The 18,932-nt window shown below is 32.2% G+C and overlaps 2 protein-coding genes across 2 annotated transcripts; both read right to left on the bottom strand.

Moving 5' to 3' along the window:
- Nucleotides 1-1,826: 1,826 nt before the first annotated feature.
- On the bottom strand, nt 1,827-4,210 carry LOC145627351 (tropinone reductase homolog At5g06060-like). Its single transcript, XM_081679742.1, has 5 exons — nt 4,028-4,210; nt 3,381-3,588; nt 2,959-3,175; nt 2,653-2,759; nt 1,827-2,133 (listed from the first exon to the last, which is right to left on the bottom strand). Exons 1-5 carry the CDS (start codon nt 4,117-4,119, stop codon nt 1,945-1,947), a joined length of 813 nt encoding a protein of 270 aa, XP_081535868.1. The 5' UTR covers nt 4,120-4,210; the 3' UTR covers nt 1,827-1,944.
- Nucleotides 4,211-14,471: 10,261 nt separating this feature from the next.
- On the bottom strand, nt 14,472-17,725 carry LOC145627350 (uncharacterized). Its single transcript, XM_081679741.1, has 3 exons — nt 17,474-17,725; nt 16,797-16,858; nt 14,472-15,294 (listed from the first exon to the last, which is right to left on the bottom strand). The coding sequence occupies exon 3, from the start codon at nt 15,282-15,284 to the stop codon at nt 14,652-14,654; it is 633 nt and encodes a 210-aa protein (XP_081535867.1). The 5' UTR covers nt 15,285-15,294; nt 16,797-16,858; nt 17,474-17,725; the 3' UTR covers nt 14,472-14,651.
- Between the last annotated feature and the right edge of the window lie 1,207 nt (nt 17,726-18,932).

Below are 18,932 nucleotides of genomic sequence, written 5' to 3'. Positions count from 1 at the left end.
ACCTATCTCTCCCACTTTTGATTTTTTTTTTTTTATTATTACAAGCTAAGAGGTACACGCTATACATTTTATTTATTTTTTTAACCATTAAAAAAAAAAAAAAAAATTTAAGAGCGGTTTTATTTTTTATAGGGAGTAAGAACAATTGAAGATATACATTTATGTGAAAGAAGTGGAGCAGTTATTATAGGGTAGTTATGATAAGTAGTTTTATTTACGGTTTTGTTATTCATATCCCTAAGGGCTATGCATAAAAACTAGCAAATTCCTCCAATTAATGGTATATATCTTATTCAAATGGAATCTATGACAAACTTAATATTAATAATTAGACCATCATTCAATTCTCATTAAATTGTATTTATTAAAATATTATTTCCTACCCACTTATTAGTTATACACATTATTTTAGGAAATAAAATACGTTCATTGTACTGCAATTCTGTAAATTATCTTGAAAGCAATTTTTTTTTAATTTTTTATAAAAGGAAAAATAAAAAAAAAGAGCACTCGATTATTTTAACGACTTTGATTTCACTGGAATTGGTCTAAGTATGGCAGTCATAATATTACAAATTCCTCCTTGAACAATTTCTTGTACAGCAATATCAATCTAAAATTTTCAAAAGTAAAAAGATTAACTACATGATTTAAGAAATTTTACAATTAAAATAGTAAAATATATTTCAAGAAGTTAGTAGACAATATCAGCAAGTCAATTAGGATTTGTATCCTTCTTTTTTACTCCAAATACGTAAAAGTGGGTTATAATGTTAGGGTAGAATCACAAGTATTAAAACAACTAGCATGATCGTAATTTACTTCATTTAAAAATAAAAAAAAAAAAACAATTCATCAAACCAGTATACATTACTTCATTAACAGGAAAAAAAGAAAAAAAAAAAGACAATTTATCAAACAGGTTGTGGGCAATAAGATTATCACAATGCAAAATATTTTCATAATACTGATGGTGATGAATTGATGATCAATTATTCATTAAAACAAAATATTCATCTCATAAAAGACATACCTTTTAGAATAAAAAATAACTCATAAGACTCTTGCTAACCTTTTTTTTTTCCCACTAGTATAGATAGAAAAGATGTAAAATGACGAAGAGGAAATGTTGTAAGATGATTTGATGGAGACTTCAGTTTTTTTTTTTTTTGTTTTGTTTTTTTTTTTTCATATATTTTTATGGTATAAGTAAGATGAAAAATCTGATTCTAATTTAGGCGCCAAGCATTAGTTTCATGGGGAATTAACATATTTGTGTGGGTATGTGCTATTTATTGACTTGTTTTTTTTTTTTTTTTTATTATTCCCCATAAATATTAAACCTGTACACTATTATTTTTATTGAAAATATAAGAGAATCTAGACATGTATTAATGGTTATACATAGCCCTAAGGGTTATGTTTAACACATTTGCCTTTTACTTATTTATTTATTTGAATAATGGTTTATGTTTATGGGTAGTTATGATAGGATAATTTTTTTTAATAAAAAAATATTTTTTAATTGTGGGTAAATAATGTAATTTTTAAAAAATAGAAAGGTATTTTAGAAAAAGCAAAATTTATCGATGAATAAGTGTTTTCTCTTTATATAGTACTATAGATTATTTTTATGCTTATTTTTTTTGTTGTTTAGAGAGTCACAAGGGTGTTGGTGTTGAGAATCGATCCTGACATCTAATGAAATTGGGAAAAAAACTCTAATCACTTGAGCTATTCCTTACTCTCTTTTATGCATATAATTATTAGTGCGCACTAATTAATAGGGATAAAATTAGAACATCAAAAATTATAGAAAGGATAAATGTGTCCAATATTCATGATATAAACTGATTATAAATTTCAATCATTACACATAAAAAACAAAACATGTAACAAATAAAAAGGAACGGAGGGAATAATATAACACGAGTATTAATTATCCTAGTTTACAATTGGTAGAAAACCATTGACAGTAATTCCACCATCAACAAATATAGTTTGGCCAGTAATGTAGGAAGATGCTGGCATGCAAAGGAAAGCTACTAATCCTGACACTTCCTGAGGCTCTCCTTCACGTCCAAGAGCTGTTCGTGACTTGATATCCTCCAAATTCTCCTTTTTACTGAGTAACTGTCAATATAAAGAGTAGGATCAAATTAGTAGAATGCAGGACTCGAATTTGGGTGTCTTATCCGACACGATGATAGGTCTCGTGTGGTGTCGAAGTGTGGGAAGATATATCCGACATGCCACACCTGAATACCTGATGTACAATAAGGTGTCGAAGTAACATAGCCAAGTACATTGTTTTGGGACATTAGGAAAAAAGGTTAAGAGACCTAATTTATTAATTAAGACGGATCAAAAGTTTATTAGTTTTATGCTTACATGTATATAATATGTTAAATTTTGAACTATATATTTACATTTTAATAGATGATATGTAACGTTAATTCAGCGTAGAATTTTTAAGAACTTATAGCGCGATTCTATGTATGTTGACTACACAAGTATTTTGAAAAAATGGATTAGAAGCATACATATGGCTAATTATATAATTAGGGATGTAGGGAATAATTCATTGTAAAGGGGTGATTTGTAAAGTATATGACCAATTAAATAGATAATTAAGTGAGTAAAGAATATTACCACATCTGCCAAAGGTGTCCTAATGTACCCAGGAGCAACAGAATTCACCCTAATATTGTCTTTGGCCCATTCACATGCCAAATTTTTGGCTAGTTGGTTTAATGCCCCTACAAAATAATTAAACAAATTTCTTTTACAAAAATCATAATAATTCATTACTCTAAAATTTTCTTTAGTCTCATTATATGCTATAAACATTTTTTTTTTTTGTAAAAAGAATAAATAATTCATATAATGATATAAATACGAAGTATTAAAACTCAAAAAGCAGGACAATACATAAGATATTGTTCCGTTAGAGTGTACCTTTTGCAGCTCCATAAGCGGAGCCAACATTGATGCCAAAGAAACTAGCAATTGATGAAAGGAATATAATGTTGCCTCCCCCTGAGGCCTTTAACATAGGATAAGCAAGTTGAGAAAGATGATATGCTGAATCAAAGTTAAGGGCCATTACATATGAGAAATCCTCTCTTGTGTAATCAATTGTTTCTTTCATTCTGCAACCACCAACATTGTTTACCTGAAATTCAACAACTAATGTAGCTTAATTTCCAAGAGTAAAGTTATATTGATTCTTGATCTATTATTATTATGGTAAATTCTATAATATCTATCAGTATAGAAATGAATAAATTGACAAAGGCGACTCTTCTATAGTTATCAAAGGATCGAACTCAGGTCACTCCTGGGGGAGATGGAGGGAAAATGTCTGAACTCAAACTTACAAGTATGTCCAATTTTCCACCAAAGATGGTATTGATAGTCTCCATAAGCTTCTCTCTTTGAGGTTTAGAAGAAACATCACAGATTGAGCCACTCACTTGAAGACCTTTAGTCTTCCAATCAACCAAACAAGCATCAAGCTCTTCTTCATTGCGAGCGCATGTATAAACACATGCTCCTAGTTCCGTAAGTTCCTCTACAATTGCATGCCTGTTTATAACTCAATAATATTTGTATCATAATACTAGACAAAAGAATAAAAAATTCCCATTGAACAAAATTTCATGAAAAACACATGTAGTATATGTATCCTAAAACTAAGAAAATCTTATTTAAAAAAAAAGTTCAATTGTCAATGATTTTAAGGACCAAAACTTAATAAAATGTTCGTGACTTAGACATACTAATAATATACTGTTGTTCAGCTAGTTTAGTTAATAAAGTATTTGAAGAATTAATTTGTGATGACCTAATTTCTAATCAATCATCATTTATTTGCAAATCCAAATGAACCAATAAATTTAGTAATTAGCAATCAAAAAACTTGACTTATTTGATCAATTGCAATTATAATATATAAATGTTTAACATATCTAATAAATAAATAAATAAAATAAAAGGCACAAGAGTTGTAAATGATATACAATACCCAATGCCTTTGGTACCACCGGTGACAAGAGCATTCATCCCTTGAAGTGACCATCGTTTGTTATTTCCATTACTATTAGACTTAGCTTCCATTTTCTTTCTTTATAGAAGTCTATGCATTAATTAATAGATTGGTATTTTTTGTATTTGAAAATTTGCTTAAAACCCATCATTTATAGACTAATAATATTGGTAGTGAAGTGGTCTCACTCTCCTCGAATTGATGTTCTAAATGGGACAAACGAAAAATAACGGATGAACAAATAAATGTGTTTTGTGGACTAGCAATTTTCTAGAAAAGGTATGTGCACTTTTAGATTGCTAATCTCTTTATCTTATTATAGTTGTCACGAAGTATTTTTGGCTTGTCTTGTTTGATAATCTTTCAAATTTGATGACTCTACCACTCAAAGCTCAATCATATACATCACTGTCTCGTTGATTGTTATCAATCTTATGATGGTTAGCTCTTTGTTATTATTGGTGAACTCGTCTCTATCCTAAGGAGTTAGGACAATGCAAAATCTTCACGCTCACTTGTATAAATCAATATTTTTTATTTAAATATAGGCCCACAATTGTTGATATAATGATACATCACAAAATGCAATAGTAATTAGACATTTTTTGTATGTTTATTGTTACTAGTTGTTGGCCCGCGCGCTACGCGCGCGGTCCCCCAACGTGATTTTGTTTAGGTAATTAGTGTGTAATTAGTCGTAGTGTAAATATTAATGTAAGTTAATTTGCCTATTAATCAGTTTAGTTATAGTATATAAAGTGTAGGTATAGAAGTTAGAGTGGGGATTATTAGAAGGCTAACATAAGGCATATGTACATGTTAGTAAGTTCATGTGCATTGGTTAATCATGGAGCATTGAGTTGGCTCCAAAAGCAAACTAAAAGAATAGATATTCGACTCCCAACAATAGGAAAATTAAGTGCAGCACAATCTCTAGTACAACTTTGACTATTAGCTATTAATATATTTACAATGTTGTAATTGCTTTTACTTAATTATTGATCTATGAGGATCAGATTACATAATTACTACTAAATACTATTTCCGGACTCTGGTTCCTCTTTAATTTGAGTCTAATCTATAGGGTGCAGCTATAACGACTCCTCATTGTTCATAGCTTATCTTCTTCCTATGCCCTACTCAGTAGTCAGTACTGCTTGTAAATTCTGCTCCTCATGATACTGCAACCACAAACAAATACAACAATGAATTGGTTGTCAAAGATCAATTTTTAATAGCTCCAAACAATGACCCCTACCGAATTATTTGAACCAATATCAAACAATATCCAAAATTACATGGCTCGAACAAAAATTGACCCAACTTGAGCTAAAAATTAGTAAGTATATCATTGATAACCAATCATAATAATCTACTTATGAAAAACGAATATGACCTGGGCCAAAATTAAACAAGGTGAGTAAATCACCAAATTTGCCCCAAAACACAGTGCCTACGCTAAATCGTCCCTTTTTTAGCATTCTAGTTCTAACAATCATAACTCATGACAATAATGAGGCCATCAAAAACTTTTCTTACAGGAAAGGCAAAGGGATTACCTGCTTTGCTTCCTTTGTTTCTCAATTTCATCCTGTTATAATAAGCAACAATTGCGAGACAAATTATAGGTGGGAACTTTGGTAGTAAAAATACGCGCTTGAAGAGAAAAAAACGTTGAATTCAACAGGATACACAAGTTATTAACAGGACCAATCATTCAGAACAAAACCACATTGTTTATAAATCATGTCAATAGCAAGATTAAGCACTTGCTAAAGCTAGGATTTGAGAAAAAAAAAAAAGCATAACTGGTATTGCCAAAAAAAATTAGAATGGACATTATTCACAAAACAATTTGACTACCAGAAGTATCTAAACTAAAATTGGGTCGCGCAAGGCATTATGTTTGATGACAAATTGATAATTCACTGCAACTGCTTACATAAACATTATGCTTAATGAGAGTTCTGCAGTCTGTATAGGGTTAGGCTCATCATTAGTGAACAACATAGCATCATAATCTTCCACTAAGATGAGAGCAAAGAATTAAATTGGGTAATTTGATGACCTTCATATATATTTGATGACGGGTAATTTTTAGACCTTTGCTACTTACTGTGTGAGTATGATTAGTGTCGAATCCATAAAATTGATTTGAGAAAGTTATATGTTACTACCACTTTCATCTAACATACAGAGAACACTTATACACTCCATATCACTTGCTCTCCCTACTAACTTTACTTCTCTTCCCCCCTACTCTTTCTATCACTCAAGTCTTTATGGTGTTGCAAATTTTAAATCTTTTAATACTTTTGTTTATTGCTTCCTGGTTATATAATTGACCTCCTGAAGAGCTCCTTATCTCTTTGTCTTCTTTCTCTCACATTGTCACTGTCACATATTGGGCCCTATCTCCCTCTACTCCTTTTGTTCCCTCATTATCAGCTCCTCCCTTACCTCCTCTTGCTTCCTATTCTTCTATCTTCTATTGCGGTCTCGATAATTGAGTTCGTCCTAATTGCTCCCTCACCCTTTCTCACACCTTTTTTTCATCCCTCTTCTAATTTATCTTATATGTCGTGGTTATTAAGGTTTGTTCTAATTGCTCCCTTATCCTTCCTCATCGCTCCTATTATTTATCTTATATTGTTATTAAGATATTCACTTTTATAATTTATATTTTTGTCATGTCATTAAAAAGATATTAAATTGTATAACAGTCTCCTAAAAAATCTGTAATTGTCATGACTTTTCTTTGCGACGACCTCGATCTTTCTTTAACATCTTAGCCATCACATAGTCACTTTTTTTTTCTCTTTTCCTTATTCCTTTCTCATTCTCTCCCTTTCCTATTTCTCTTGATCCTTATTCTTCTCTCCCCCCCCCCCTTCTCGCCCACTCTTTATCTCTGTCACACTCTTAAATGGTTTTAACATTTTTTTGTAATCATAGTCCTACGCCCATATCACTTGATTTTGAGAAAGTTATATGTTACTACCACTTTCATCTAGCACACACAGAACACATATACACTCCATATCACTTGCTCTCCCTACCAGCTTTACTTCTCTTTCCCCGTACTCTTTCTATCACTCAAGTCTTTATGGTGTTGCAAATTTTAAGTCTTTTAATACTTTTGTTTATTGCTTCCTGGTTATATAATTGACCTCCTCAAGTGTTCCCTCATCATCAGCTACTCCCTTACCTCCTCTTGCTTCCTATTCTTCTCTCTTTTTTCACTCTTCTATTGTGGTCTTGATAATTCAGTTCGTCCTAATTGCTCCCTCACCCTTTCTCGCACCTTTTTTTCATCCCTCATCTCATTTATCTTATATGTCATGGTTATTAAAGTTCACCTTAATCGCTCTCTCATCCTTCCTCATCGCTCCCCTTATTTATCTTATATGGTTATTAAGATATTCACTTTTATAATTTATATTTTTGTCATGTCATTAAAAAGATATTATGTTGTATAACAGTCTTCTAAAAAAGCTGTAATTGTCACGACTTTTCTCTCCCTAGTATCCTTGAGGACCTCGATCTTTCGTTAACATCTTAGCCATCACATAGTCACCTTTTTTTTTTCTCTCTTCCTTATTCCTCTCTCATTCTCTCCCTTTCCTGTTTCTCTTGATCCTTATTCTTCTCTCCTCCCCTCTCTCGCCCGCTCTCTATCTGTCACACTCTTAAATGGTTTTAACATTTTTTTGTAATCATAGTCCTACGCCCCTCCCCCCCCCCCCTCCCCAATGACTGAAATTGAGCTATATTCACATTAAATATTAAATGCACCGGTTCATGGAGAAAATTTCAGTCTAAGTGCATAAATAAACAATACTCGTACTATTTAATGGTTTTAACATTTTTAGTAGTCATAGTCCATCGTCCCTCGCCTCTCAATGAAATGGAAACCCCTTGAATGGAAATTGAGCTGAATTCACATTAAATATTAAATGCATCGGTTCAGGGAAAAATTTTCAGTCTAAGAGCATAAATTAACAATAACCAAATCCCAAAATTCAAAGTCACCAAAATAAATACCAAAAAAAAAACATTATTAATGGACTAAACATAAATAAACAAAGTAAGATACCTCTCAGAGTATTCAAGGATACCGAAAACTGAAGGCCTGAAGAACAAGAAACTCGCCTAATGCTGCTCTTTCTCTGGTTGTTAGCCTTTTCACTTCAGCTCTGAACCTTTTCACCTCGGTTTCCATTTACTTCCCATCTTCCCTGGTTATTCTTTTCACGAACAAAGCAAAAATCATCTGGAAAAAACAATCATAATTGGATTTTAACATGAAAATAAATCCCGCTCAAAATAAGTGACCTTTGTATAATCAAATACTCCCTCTGTCCCCAAATGATAGTCTCTTATGGGCAAAAATCATGGGAATTAAGAAACTTAAAGTAGTAAAATTACATTGAAAAGATAAATTTAGTATGTAAAATAGTAGAGAAAGTAATAAAAGTATATTGAAAAACAAAATTTACATGGGAAAGTTAAATTTGCACAAATATTGTTGTAATTGGAGGGAATTTTCATAAAAAATTGATATTAATGGTACTTGAAAAAAGCAAATGGGACTATCAATTTGGGACTAAAAATATGCCATAAGGGACTATATTTGGGGACGGAGGGAGTACAATATTATAATCAATATAATAAAAAAAAATTGAACCGATTAACCCATCAATATTATATGTTGCGTGACCTTTGTTCATTTCAACCCTCTTTTCATCCCTCAAATATTATCAGCTGACATAACCCGATATGTACACTCTATAACACGTTTCTATTTTAAGTATAGTTTATCTTTCAAACCCATATTTTTATTGTTTCAAGAAACTCATAACACAATTATTTCAATATGAAGCTCTTAAAACCACAATAAATTCTTCTTGCTTAATAATAGTAACATAATAAGATCTTAACAAAAATCGTTCATTATAATTTTTCATAGCTTCAAGAATTAAAACCAACAATCTAAGCATAAGCAAAGAAAAATGTTGAGTTCATGGTAATTTGATCAAACCTGACCAATACATGAAGACAAATAGTGGATCTTCTCTTGGTCATATATTTTCAAAAGATCTTCCAGTTCCATATCAACAGTAATTTTAAGTTTTTCTTTTTCTTTATGACTGGCTTCTAGAACCGGTGAGGACTCAAGATAACTGCTCTTTTTAAATATGTCATTATTTCCTACAATGCCTAAATGTTGCTTGTACTTGGATGGATCTAAACCATTTCTTCCAACCATGACTCAAAAGCTAAGAACTTCCGCTTTGCTGCCAGGTTTCAGTATGGAAAAAATCCTATTAACGTCCATAGGATACCTGAAAGAGGAGCCAATACATGTAAAATAAAAATAAATATAGAAAACAAGGAAGAACGAATTTGTAAGCTTCAGTAAAATCCATACCACAAATCCTCTTGGACTGCAATTAATTAATTCCACATCCACTTTATCTCCAAGATTAAAGTGATGCTCCAATTGTGTCCAAGCAGTCTCTTCAGTTGCCTACGAGAGCATAGAGGATCAGATCTACCCCCATTAATAGTGGTTAAAACCAGTGGAACATAAGAAATATAACTTCAGAGGTTGTGGCTGAGACAATTCTTCCTGGACACATTTACGATCGAACCTTTCAGGATAAGCATGAACCGTACTCTCTTGAATTGGGTAGGATGATGTTTCTTTTACAGATGGGTCTAATCTATTATTTAAAACCCTATTAGCATACTAAACTTTCTAAGGCTAAAAAACACGTGGAAAGAAACCAAAATTTTATACCTTTTTGGTTTTCCCCGGAGAGCAGAATCTGTTACACCTGAGGAAATACACACCCCGTCTCCATTCTCTGAATTCCCACCATTAGTTTGCTCAAGGTTCTGAATTCCTTGAAAATAAATACTTACAAGCATTAATAGCTAGTCTTCTGCAAATACCTTCAGCCTAGAATAGAATGCAAAATCAAAGGAGCATTACGTACCTGTCGGGGAGATCTCTCCTGGTCCATCTTGCTTTGAAATCAATTTGCCTCCAAATTCTAGAAACGTTTCAGTATAATCCTCTAGCATATCATCCATTCCATTAGGCATAAAATTGCTTCCAATCCCTTCAGTACCCGGGCACCATGGCTTGGGGTTTCTCCAACAACATTTCTTCACCAAACCCAGTCAAGCTTTGACCTTCACGATTCATATTGGACTCAAATTTGTTTGCTGGTTTGTTCAGTAGTCCACCGTACACTGATCCATCTCTTGAACCATTTTCATTTATACCGCCGTCCTGATTCACTTCACTCATGTTAGGCATCTTTAACAATGCCATCCCACTTAAACTCTCCCTCACTGGTTCTGTCCTCATCGGCAATGTCAAATTCGGCTTGATCTTCAACCTCGATGAATTATACAACCCTAAATAAACTAAACTGACAATATAAATTGTTGGTCGAATCTCCAAAACCAACATAACTTAGTCTAATTCAATGTAATTCTTCCCCAAACTAACAAAAAATGTGGAAATTTTTCACATTGAGCTATAATCCAACAAAATCTAGATTCAATGGAGCTATAAACAATTCATATAAAGAGAGAATCAAGAATTTAGTTGCTATCTTCCCAAAAATTTAAGAAATCAATTACAATATAACAACAATAATCATGAAATCAAATTATACCATATTCCAATTAATTAAACTAAAATAAAACAAAACAATCAATTTAATTGTAAACAATATAGAAAATCTCACCCATAATAATAAGGTAAATTAAAGAGAAGGGTTTCAACGAAAACCCAAGCATCCTTGTAATCGCCGGAAACATTAGCGGACCTCGCGGATTCCAACTCATCTCCGGCGACAACTTCCGAATTCGACAAGTAACGGTCACTGGTTAATCAAAGCATCGGGTTGGAATGGTGTCCCAAATTCCGACGTCGTCTGTTTCAACGGAAAACCACATCTTTCGCAGAATAGTTGGTCACATACAAATTTTGAGTTTCGAGCCTCGAAAGATCTGATTAACAAAGCTGCAACATGATTCAATTAATTTGATATTTTAGATTGATAATGGAAAAGAGATTCAGATGAACAAATGAAAATACAACAATTCAATTAATTGGATATTTTAGATTGAGAAAAAACTTACAAAAGAATTGAAGCCATACGAATTGGTATTTCGAGGAGTAAATTAGTGGAAGGCATGATTGATTGATTGATTGCTTTGCTCTGATTCGATTGAAGAAGGTCTAGAGCGGTTGAAGAAGCACTCTTCAATGGAGGAGAGAAAAAGTGAATGAAGAGAGAGCAAACACATGGACACCATTACATGGACACAAGTATGATATTTTTTCCATTCAAACACGTCCCTATATATTTCTAACTGAAACCCGACCTTCGCCAGTCGATCTCCTTGATAAGAGAAATAAAAACAATCAAGATTTTGCGCCTGTATATATACTTGTAATGTCCAATTAATCTGTGATTGTTATTGTTAATTTGTTATAGTAAATTATTATACATAATTAACGAATTTCTCATTTTCTTCCTTTGAACGTGATCAAATAGCTAATGATCACTATATTTTATCATTAAAAATTTGCAAAAGAATGATTAAAACAAATACCTATTGGATCACTTTAACCAAATTTAATTTGCACTTAGAAAAAGATAAATAGAATAATTATAAATAAATAAATATGCATCTAAACTCGATTTCCTCTATATGTCTGATTAATCTTATGAAGCAAAGAATATATTCGAAAAATAACCCTAGAAATCAAAATTGTAGAACATAAACCAAATACAAAGAATTTCATGGATTTGATCACTCAATCATATACTAATTGATTAAATAAACCTAATATGGACGAAATGAAATCAAATTCAAGCCACATTTCATCAATTTAACAGATTGAAATCAAAGAAGTATTTCTATGTAATAAGTCTTTTATCCAATTTGAAGCAATTCACATATACTCCTTCAGACAAGCAGGGGTAAAGTCTAAACATTAAACAGACAGTGGGCAGGAAACTAAATAGAGCTAAAAGCTAACTACAAATATATTGAAAAGAGAAAACTTGGTTTATCTTGCTTAAAAATTGGTCAAAAAAATTCTTAAACTTGTTAAAGAAGGAGGCCAAGATGTCTTCTTTGCGTAGTTGGCAGGACATAGAGGCTATTTGCTGCAACCTTGCATTCAAACAAGTCGTTGGCTGTTTTTATTTACATTTAATTCAATCCCTGAAAGAGGAAACAATGATCTTGAAGTAAGATATACAAGAAATACAACAGATCATTTGCATCAAACTACAACAGGATGGAAATAGGAAGTTATAATAACCATTGAAAGAGGGGGAAAAAAAAAAGGTTTGCCGACATTTACCCACACTGATATTGAATTTCTTCGATTTATAAGTGGATGTGCAAAGTACCCCACCAACCTTTAAGCCATTTACGTAAAGGTCATTAGGCCACTTAATTTTAACACCCAACTGAGGCAGGCCATTGTTAAAACAATATATTGCACTAAAGGCACTATTTGTCCATCCTCCATCTGTAGTGTAAATGAAAACATAAGACAACCTGGTGGAGCTTCCCAAACATTTGCTGACCTTCCTGCACATTTAAGCAACAAGTATTATATCAGCAAGATTGACATTCCTTCGTGTGTTTAGATGAAACACTTTGATTTAATTAACATACTATATAATATCAATTTTACAGATTGAAATCGAAGAAGTAACACTGGAAATTCAATCACCCACATCACAAAAAGATTCAAACAAACCAAATTCAATAAATTCACAATCAAACTAATATGAAAAACAAAGATGAAAAGAGAAAACTCCAGAATTCGTCAACAGTAGAGAAAGTGTAAATGGGTCGAATAGAGCTACCCCCAAGCAACTTGTTTCGAGTTAGCAGTAAGATTATCGAACCAAAAAGTCCAAGCATTCTCAAGAGGATGAATTGTTGCGATTGATTTGCTGGGTTTTCCGGCATTTAAGTTGTCGTCGATAATCTCCAGAACGGGGTGTACTTGTATTGAGGAGTTGAAGGGGTGTATTCCGGTGAATTGCAGCGGTAGTAAGGGTGGTAACGGTGGTGCGAACAAGATGATGGAGGGTTTTGGGGATTCGACATTTTTGAATGCTTGATAATCAAACCCTAATTGCAGTATCAAAAGATAGAAACATACCTACAATAGAAAACGAAATCGAAAAGCCCTTATTCTTCAAAAATTATCCAAAAAGAAGATCAAAACCGAGATTTTTTTTGTTGAAATTGCACATAATCCAATAGGAGGGAGAAGGAAGACTCATATCTGGAAGCTTATTCAGCAATGGCAACTATAGATGAGGTAGGAAAGAGAAGAGGTCGAAAACAAATGTACACCAAGCAAAGAAGGAAGCAAATATGACAATTTTACCCCTGGAAAGTTAGTGCTTCAGCAAGAAAGGCAAAGGGCAGGGGCGTAATTTTTCTGTTCCTAAGGAACAGTAAATTTGGAACTCATTTTGTGCTACAGTAGGGTGCTTGGGGACTTTTATAAGAGTTAAAGATTCACATACGGTGTATATCATACTCTACAAAAAAAAAAGTGAAGAATCCTAGATTAATCTCTAAGATATCACATGAACATTTTGGTAAATATATCAACAAATTTATCCAATCATCGACACTATGGACTCACTTATTTAAGAAAATGTCATAGGATAAACATTTTTTTTTTTTTTTTTTTATTTTTCTAGAAAAACAAAAATTTTGCACATTTGTTAAAAAATTATGCACATCAAATTTGAGTCAAATTTTTTTTTGCACATTTAGCTTAAAATATATGCACATTCAGCATTATACACAAAAAATCTTCTCATTCTTCTCATTTTAATGAACTTTTCATTTGACCAAATATATCTCTCGGTACCTTGGTTATTAACTTAATTAATATGGTATCATATACTATTATCCCGTGAATTTAGTGTGAATGTCTTAGTGATATGTTAGCTTTTAAGACTCTTAAATATTAAGCTTTCAACATATTCTATGTATTCTCAATACTAGACCTGGTTATTGGGCGGGTCGGGTCAGGATCAGTGTGGGTCGGTTGCGGGTCAGGGTCAAAGAGGGTCACATTTTATAGGGTCAATAGAGGGTCGGGCCAATGCGGGTCGCGGGTCAATAATGAGCGGGACTATAAAATATCAATTAAAATAAATATTGGACAAAGTCATTATTAAATACATATGAATACAAATTAATCTATATAATTATTTTTACATTATGTATTTTCTTTATCAACTAAATTGGAAAAACATGTTGGCCCTATATTGACCCTACCCAATAAGGGCCCTGTCCATTAAAAGCCCTATAAGCTTGGCCCTGCTCCTATTATCATTGGGGTACCCTGTCCAATAACCACATCTACTCAATACAATTGCCTCAAAAGAAATTATAATATATTCTCAATACAAATTATCTCTAAGAAGTTATTCTCAGATCAAGCTCACACTAATGCAGCTTCATTTCAATTAGGTTATTCGAGTTAATTGTATACTCAAACTCCTTCTCAGCAACTCCTGTATCAGCCTCAAAGCTCCTCCTCTTCACTGCCCATATCTCCATGGCCCTCGCCGCCCCCGGACATCATAACATCATCATCATCATCATCCCAATCACCCCAGGATGTGTTCCATTCTAACGACGACATTGCCTTAGGCCCCTCCTTATCCTCCTCCCTGCCAACTTTCTTCTTCCCTTTGCACACCTTCTCCCACTCCAATCTCTTTTTCGCAATCATCCACTTACAATACATCTTACTTCGTCTTTCTCTCCTAACAATATCTACCATTCTCTCCCTATAACTTTGCTTCTCTTGCTCTGAAAACCTTGAATACTTGTCATAGTCATTGTTAGAAGAGTCAACTAAACCATCTTCTCGTAGCACCCTATACCACGCCATTCCCCATTCATCAACCCCAGCTAACAAGTTATTCGTTAGCCATTCGTGATCAGGAGCAACCACCTCAACGTTTGGGAATGGAATCTCATCCATGGACTCGTCACTGGGAACGTCACAACGGTAACACAACGCGTCATCATCGGAAACTGTTCCAATCAATTTCCTAATCTCATAAAACGGATCATCCTTTTGCTTTTGCTTTTGCTTTTGCTTTTGCCTTCTCTTTCTCTGTTCTTTTTTAGAATTGGCTCGGCGCCCCATTATCAATTCTCTAACAAAAAGATCAACCATCGAGTTAATAATAGTACCAAATATTTGGATAGGAAGAGCTTATTAATGTAAAAATATTCAATTCATAGCCAGAAATAAGCAAAGAATATTGATATAACAATTGATAATAACAATTATGTAGATATTCACTTATTATAACTACAAAATTAAAGAAGTAGGTCAAGGTAGTATTATTGAAACAACAATTTATAAGAAACATCCTAACTAAATTATCCCAACTCTAAATTATCCACCAATAATCCTGTATAATAGTTTTACTTTTCTTTCTTCAACAGATAAGAAAAAGAAAAGGAGACAAAGAGTATGTAACATTGAAGGTTATGGGCAGAACTAACATTAGTCCTAATATAGGAGCAGTCAAATCTCATAATGTTCAAAACTTCAATTATCAACTTATTGCATGTATGTATAATATATTGAAAGATTGAATGACTTTACTTGCATACATAAATAACATATTCAAACTTGGTAAACAGATAAAGTAGGCTTAATCACCCATTTTCAGCTACACAAGGTTTGCTAAATACCTCAAATGGAGATAAGCCACTTATCACTACCTAAAAAACGTCGTCACTAGGATGGGGGGACTTGCAGTACAAAGGATTGTCCACTACAATGTAGAATAAACAGTTGGTTTATTTTTAACCAAAACTATGAGATGATATTAGATTAGAAGTTAATGGAACAAGTCAAGAAGCATGAGTTATGATCAGGTACGTACTGTATGAATGCAGTAAGAAGAACGGCATATCCACATTAACCAATTCATATATTATTGCAAACCTTATAAACCCAACTCATAATATATTGCAAAAAAAATCACCTACAAACTCCAATTACTCCATGTACCCAACTCCTATTTTCTCAAAAAACATCCATTAAAATCACAACAACAACCACAACAAAAAAATCCATGTCGAAAAAAAACAATTGATATTTCTCAAGATGTGCACCAATCCAGAGATTTATTGCTTATTCATCTTGCACTTTATGTGATTTACAAGCTTAGACTTGGTGATGACTCGTATGAAAAACATTATAATAAATCAAATATCAAGCAATCCAAGTTTTCAATTCTTGATTTATTAATGACAAGCAATATTTATTCACCAAATCCTTAAGTGCCTCGGTGTATAAACACCTTAAGTGCATAAGACACCCCAAATCCTTAACCTCGTCTTGTAAGACTTTAATTCTTCATTTACTCATTCTATCTCAATAATCATGACGAGTAATAAAATAATTCATTCCACATATACCTTTGCCTCTAAACTCATCTTGCAAATTAACACATGAATAATACTAACAAGATAAATTAATACACATCCTCATACTTGAATCAAAACCATCCATCAAATCAGGCATTAATCACAATTAATACCATACAATTTCAACCAATCCACAAGTTCCTAACATGATTCTAAGTTTTCCAAATCCTTAAACATGCTCCTAAATTAAAGGTTTTTGTATCCTTGTATGTACCTTAAGTAATCGAATTGGTATGCCACTTTACTAACTAGAAATCACCTTCCATAAAGTCCTCCCTATACCAAACAATAAGATCTCAATCAATACCCAAGCAATCAAATTTACAGCAATATATAATAACTTACTTTAAAACCTTCAAAATCCAATTAAACAACAATTTAAAACCTTCAATGTAATTAGACTATTAGAGGCTTCAAAAATGTGAACAATAATCTGAAAATTTATTCTTGAGATTAGAATTTAAAGTTCAAGGCTTTATAATCATAAAATACGCACAATCATTGTTTTATGAGATTAGAAACATAAAAATATGAAATTAATACAAAACATAAAATTGAAACTTAAATAAATATGAAACTTTATTTATAATCAAAATAATTATGCATAAACATAATTTAGACATAGTATGATTAGGTAACTTAATCAACACGATTCAAACCCTAAAATCATGAAAAATCAAGGTTTAAGCACTAATTTTCTTAGCTAAATAAATCTGAAATTTTATTTCATATTTTAAACATAATAAAACTTATAAAGTTATAATCTTTTATAATTCATATACATAATCAAACCATAATAATAACAATTTAATAACAAAATTTGACAAAGATTGAAACTTGATCTAAATAACAAAAGAGAAAATGAAAGAAGGAGAGAGAGAAGGGGCGGACTGGTGTTGTACGGTGGTGGTGGAGGGAGGTGCGGCAGCAGGGACGCCGGTGGTAGTGGCGGCTGAGCAGCGGCAGCAGGTTCGAATTTATTTTTTATTTTATTTTTTCTCTTCTGGTTTGTGAATAGCAAGGAGAGGAGGAAAGCAAGGAGATGAAATTGATGTGAATGGCTTGATTTCCAAAATTAAGTGGATTGGGCTTAGATGGAAGTTTAACATCTCTTTATTTATTTTTGGGCTACTAACACCATTGATAAAGTATGTTGGTGTATAGAAAAAGAGAATTTAAATTAAATTAGTGGTTATTGATTTAATAAAGTTTAAATAAATTTTGCGTAAAAAAATTATTTAATGAAAACAAAATAAAATATTTATTTAAATAATAAAGAAATATAATAATTTATTCTAAAAAAATATGGGGGATTGTTATGAAATATTTGTGGATATCCATTATTCTCCTTTGTATCATACCGGAACAACCTAGATCTAGGTTTATATTCTTATCCATTCAAACCCTAATGTATTGTATTTATATATACCCCATTATATGGAATAGAAATACACTGATATATTCTCTATCAATCTCTCTTATATTTCTCCTTATTTTATAACACGTTATCAGCACCAAACTCTACGCAAATTGTTTAATTTAGATCCGAATTAAAGAACTCCATTGCCAAAGCTGACCTGTTGTCATCACCACTTTTGGCGGCACCATTCTTGTTTTGCTCGCTCGTTACCAGCATCTCAAGCATTCTCACTTTTCAACAACGTGAAATTGAGCCTGGTACTATTAATCCTACTGATCAGGTTTTGTTTACTCGCAGTCTTCTCGATACTTCTCTCATGGTACTATTAATCCTAATGATGAGAGATCTTATTGAAGGAACTATATGATGTTAATTTTTAGGATTATTCGATTGATTCATTCACCTAAATAAATATATTGAATTTGTTCTATTAGTTTAATAGTTTAATTAATTTGTGTTCATTAGTTACTAGATTTAGATGGGGAGATTTGGGCTTTCTATTTGATGCGTTATATGTTCTTCTTTGGTATTTAGGTTCCGTTTATAAGTTTCGTGTCCATATTCGATTATTGAACTCGCATTATCTCTTTGTTTTGTGTTGTAGTTAAATGTTAAGTTATCATTATTTTTCTCTATAATTAACGTTACATATCCTAAGTTCAGGTGTATGTGGTTACATAATTGTTGGTTTACATAATGTCTCATGATATTTTACTACCTTAAATTTTAAGAATTTTGGTGGTTTTTGATGTGTGAATAGTAATAAAGGTACGCATACATTATATACTATTTATATTAATTCATTATCAAATTGCTTTATGTAAAGAGTATGAGTATTTGGGTTCATTAGCTACCAATGATTCAAAGTAGGATGTACCAATATGAGGTCTATGACTACACTATATTATGACGCAAATTAATAATGTCCAA

This window comes from Chenopodium album, chromosome 4, assembly GCF_948465745.1.
Source record: "Chenopodium album chromosome 4, dcCheAlbu1.1, whole genome shotgun sequence".
In the NCBI taxonomy this organism is placed as follows: Eukaryota; Viridiplantae; Streptophyta; class Magnoliopsida; order Caryophyllales; family Amaranthaceae; genus Chenopodium; species Chenopodium album.
The sequence above is the reverse complement of the archived record's forward strand: the minus strand, read 5'-3'. Positions and strand labels throughout refer to the sequence as shown.

Bases quoted from the DNA above. Each gene is read 5' to 3' on its own strand.
- LOC145627351 (XM_081679742.1), bottom strand. From the start codon at position 4,119: ATGGAAGCTAAGTCTAATAGTAATGGAAATAACAAACGATGGTCACTT. The intron at 3,589-4,027 runs GTATTGTATATC...AGTTATAAACAG, and splicing joins GGTGGTACCAAAGGCATTGG to GCATGCAATTGTAGAGGAAC. The intron at 2,760-2,958 runs GTACACTCTAAC...ATTATTTTGTAG, and splicing joins CGCTTATGGAGCTGCAAAAG to GGGCATTAAACCAACTAGCC.
- LOC145627350 (XM_081679741.1), bottom strand. From the start codon at position 15,284: ATGGGGCGCCGAGCCAATTCTAAAAAAGAACAGAGAAAGAGAAGGCAA.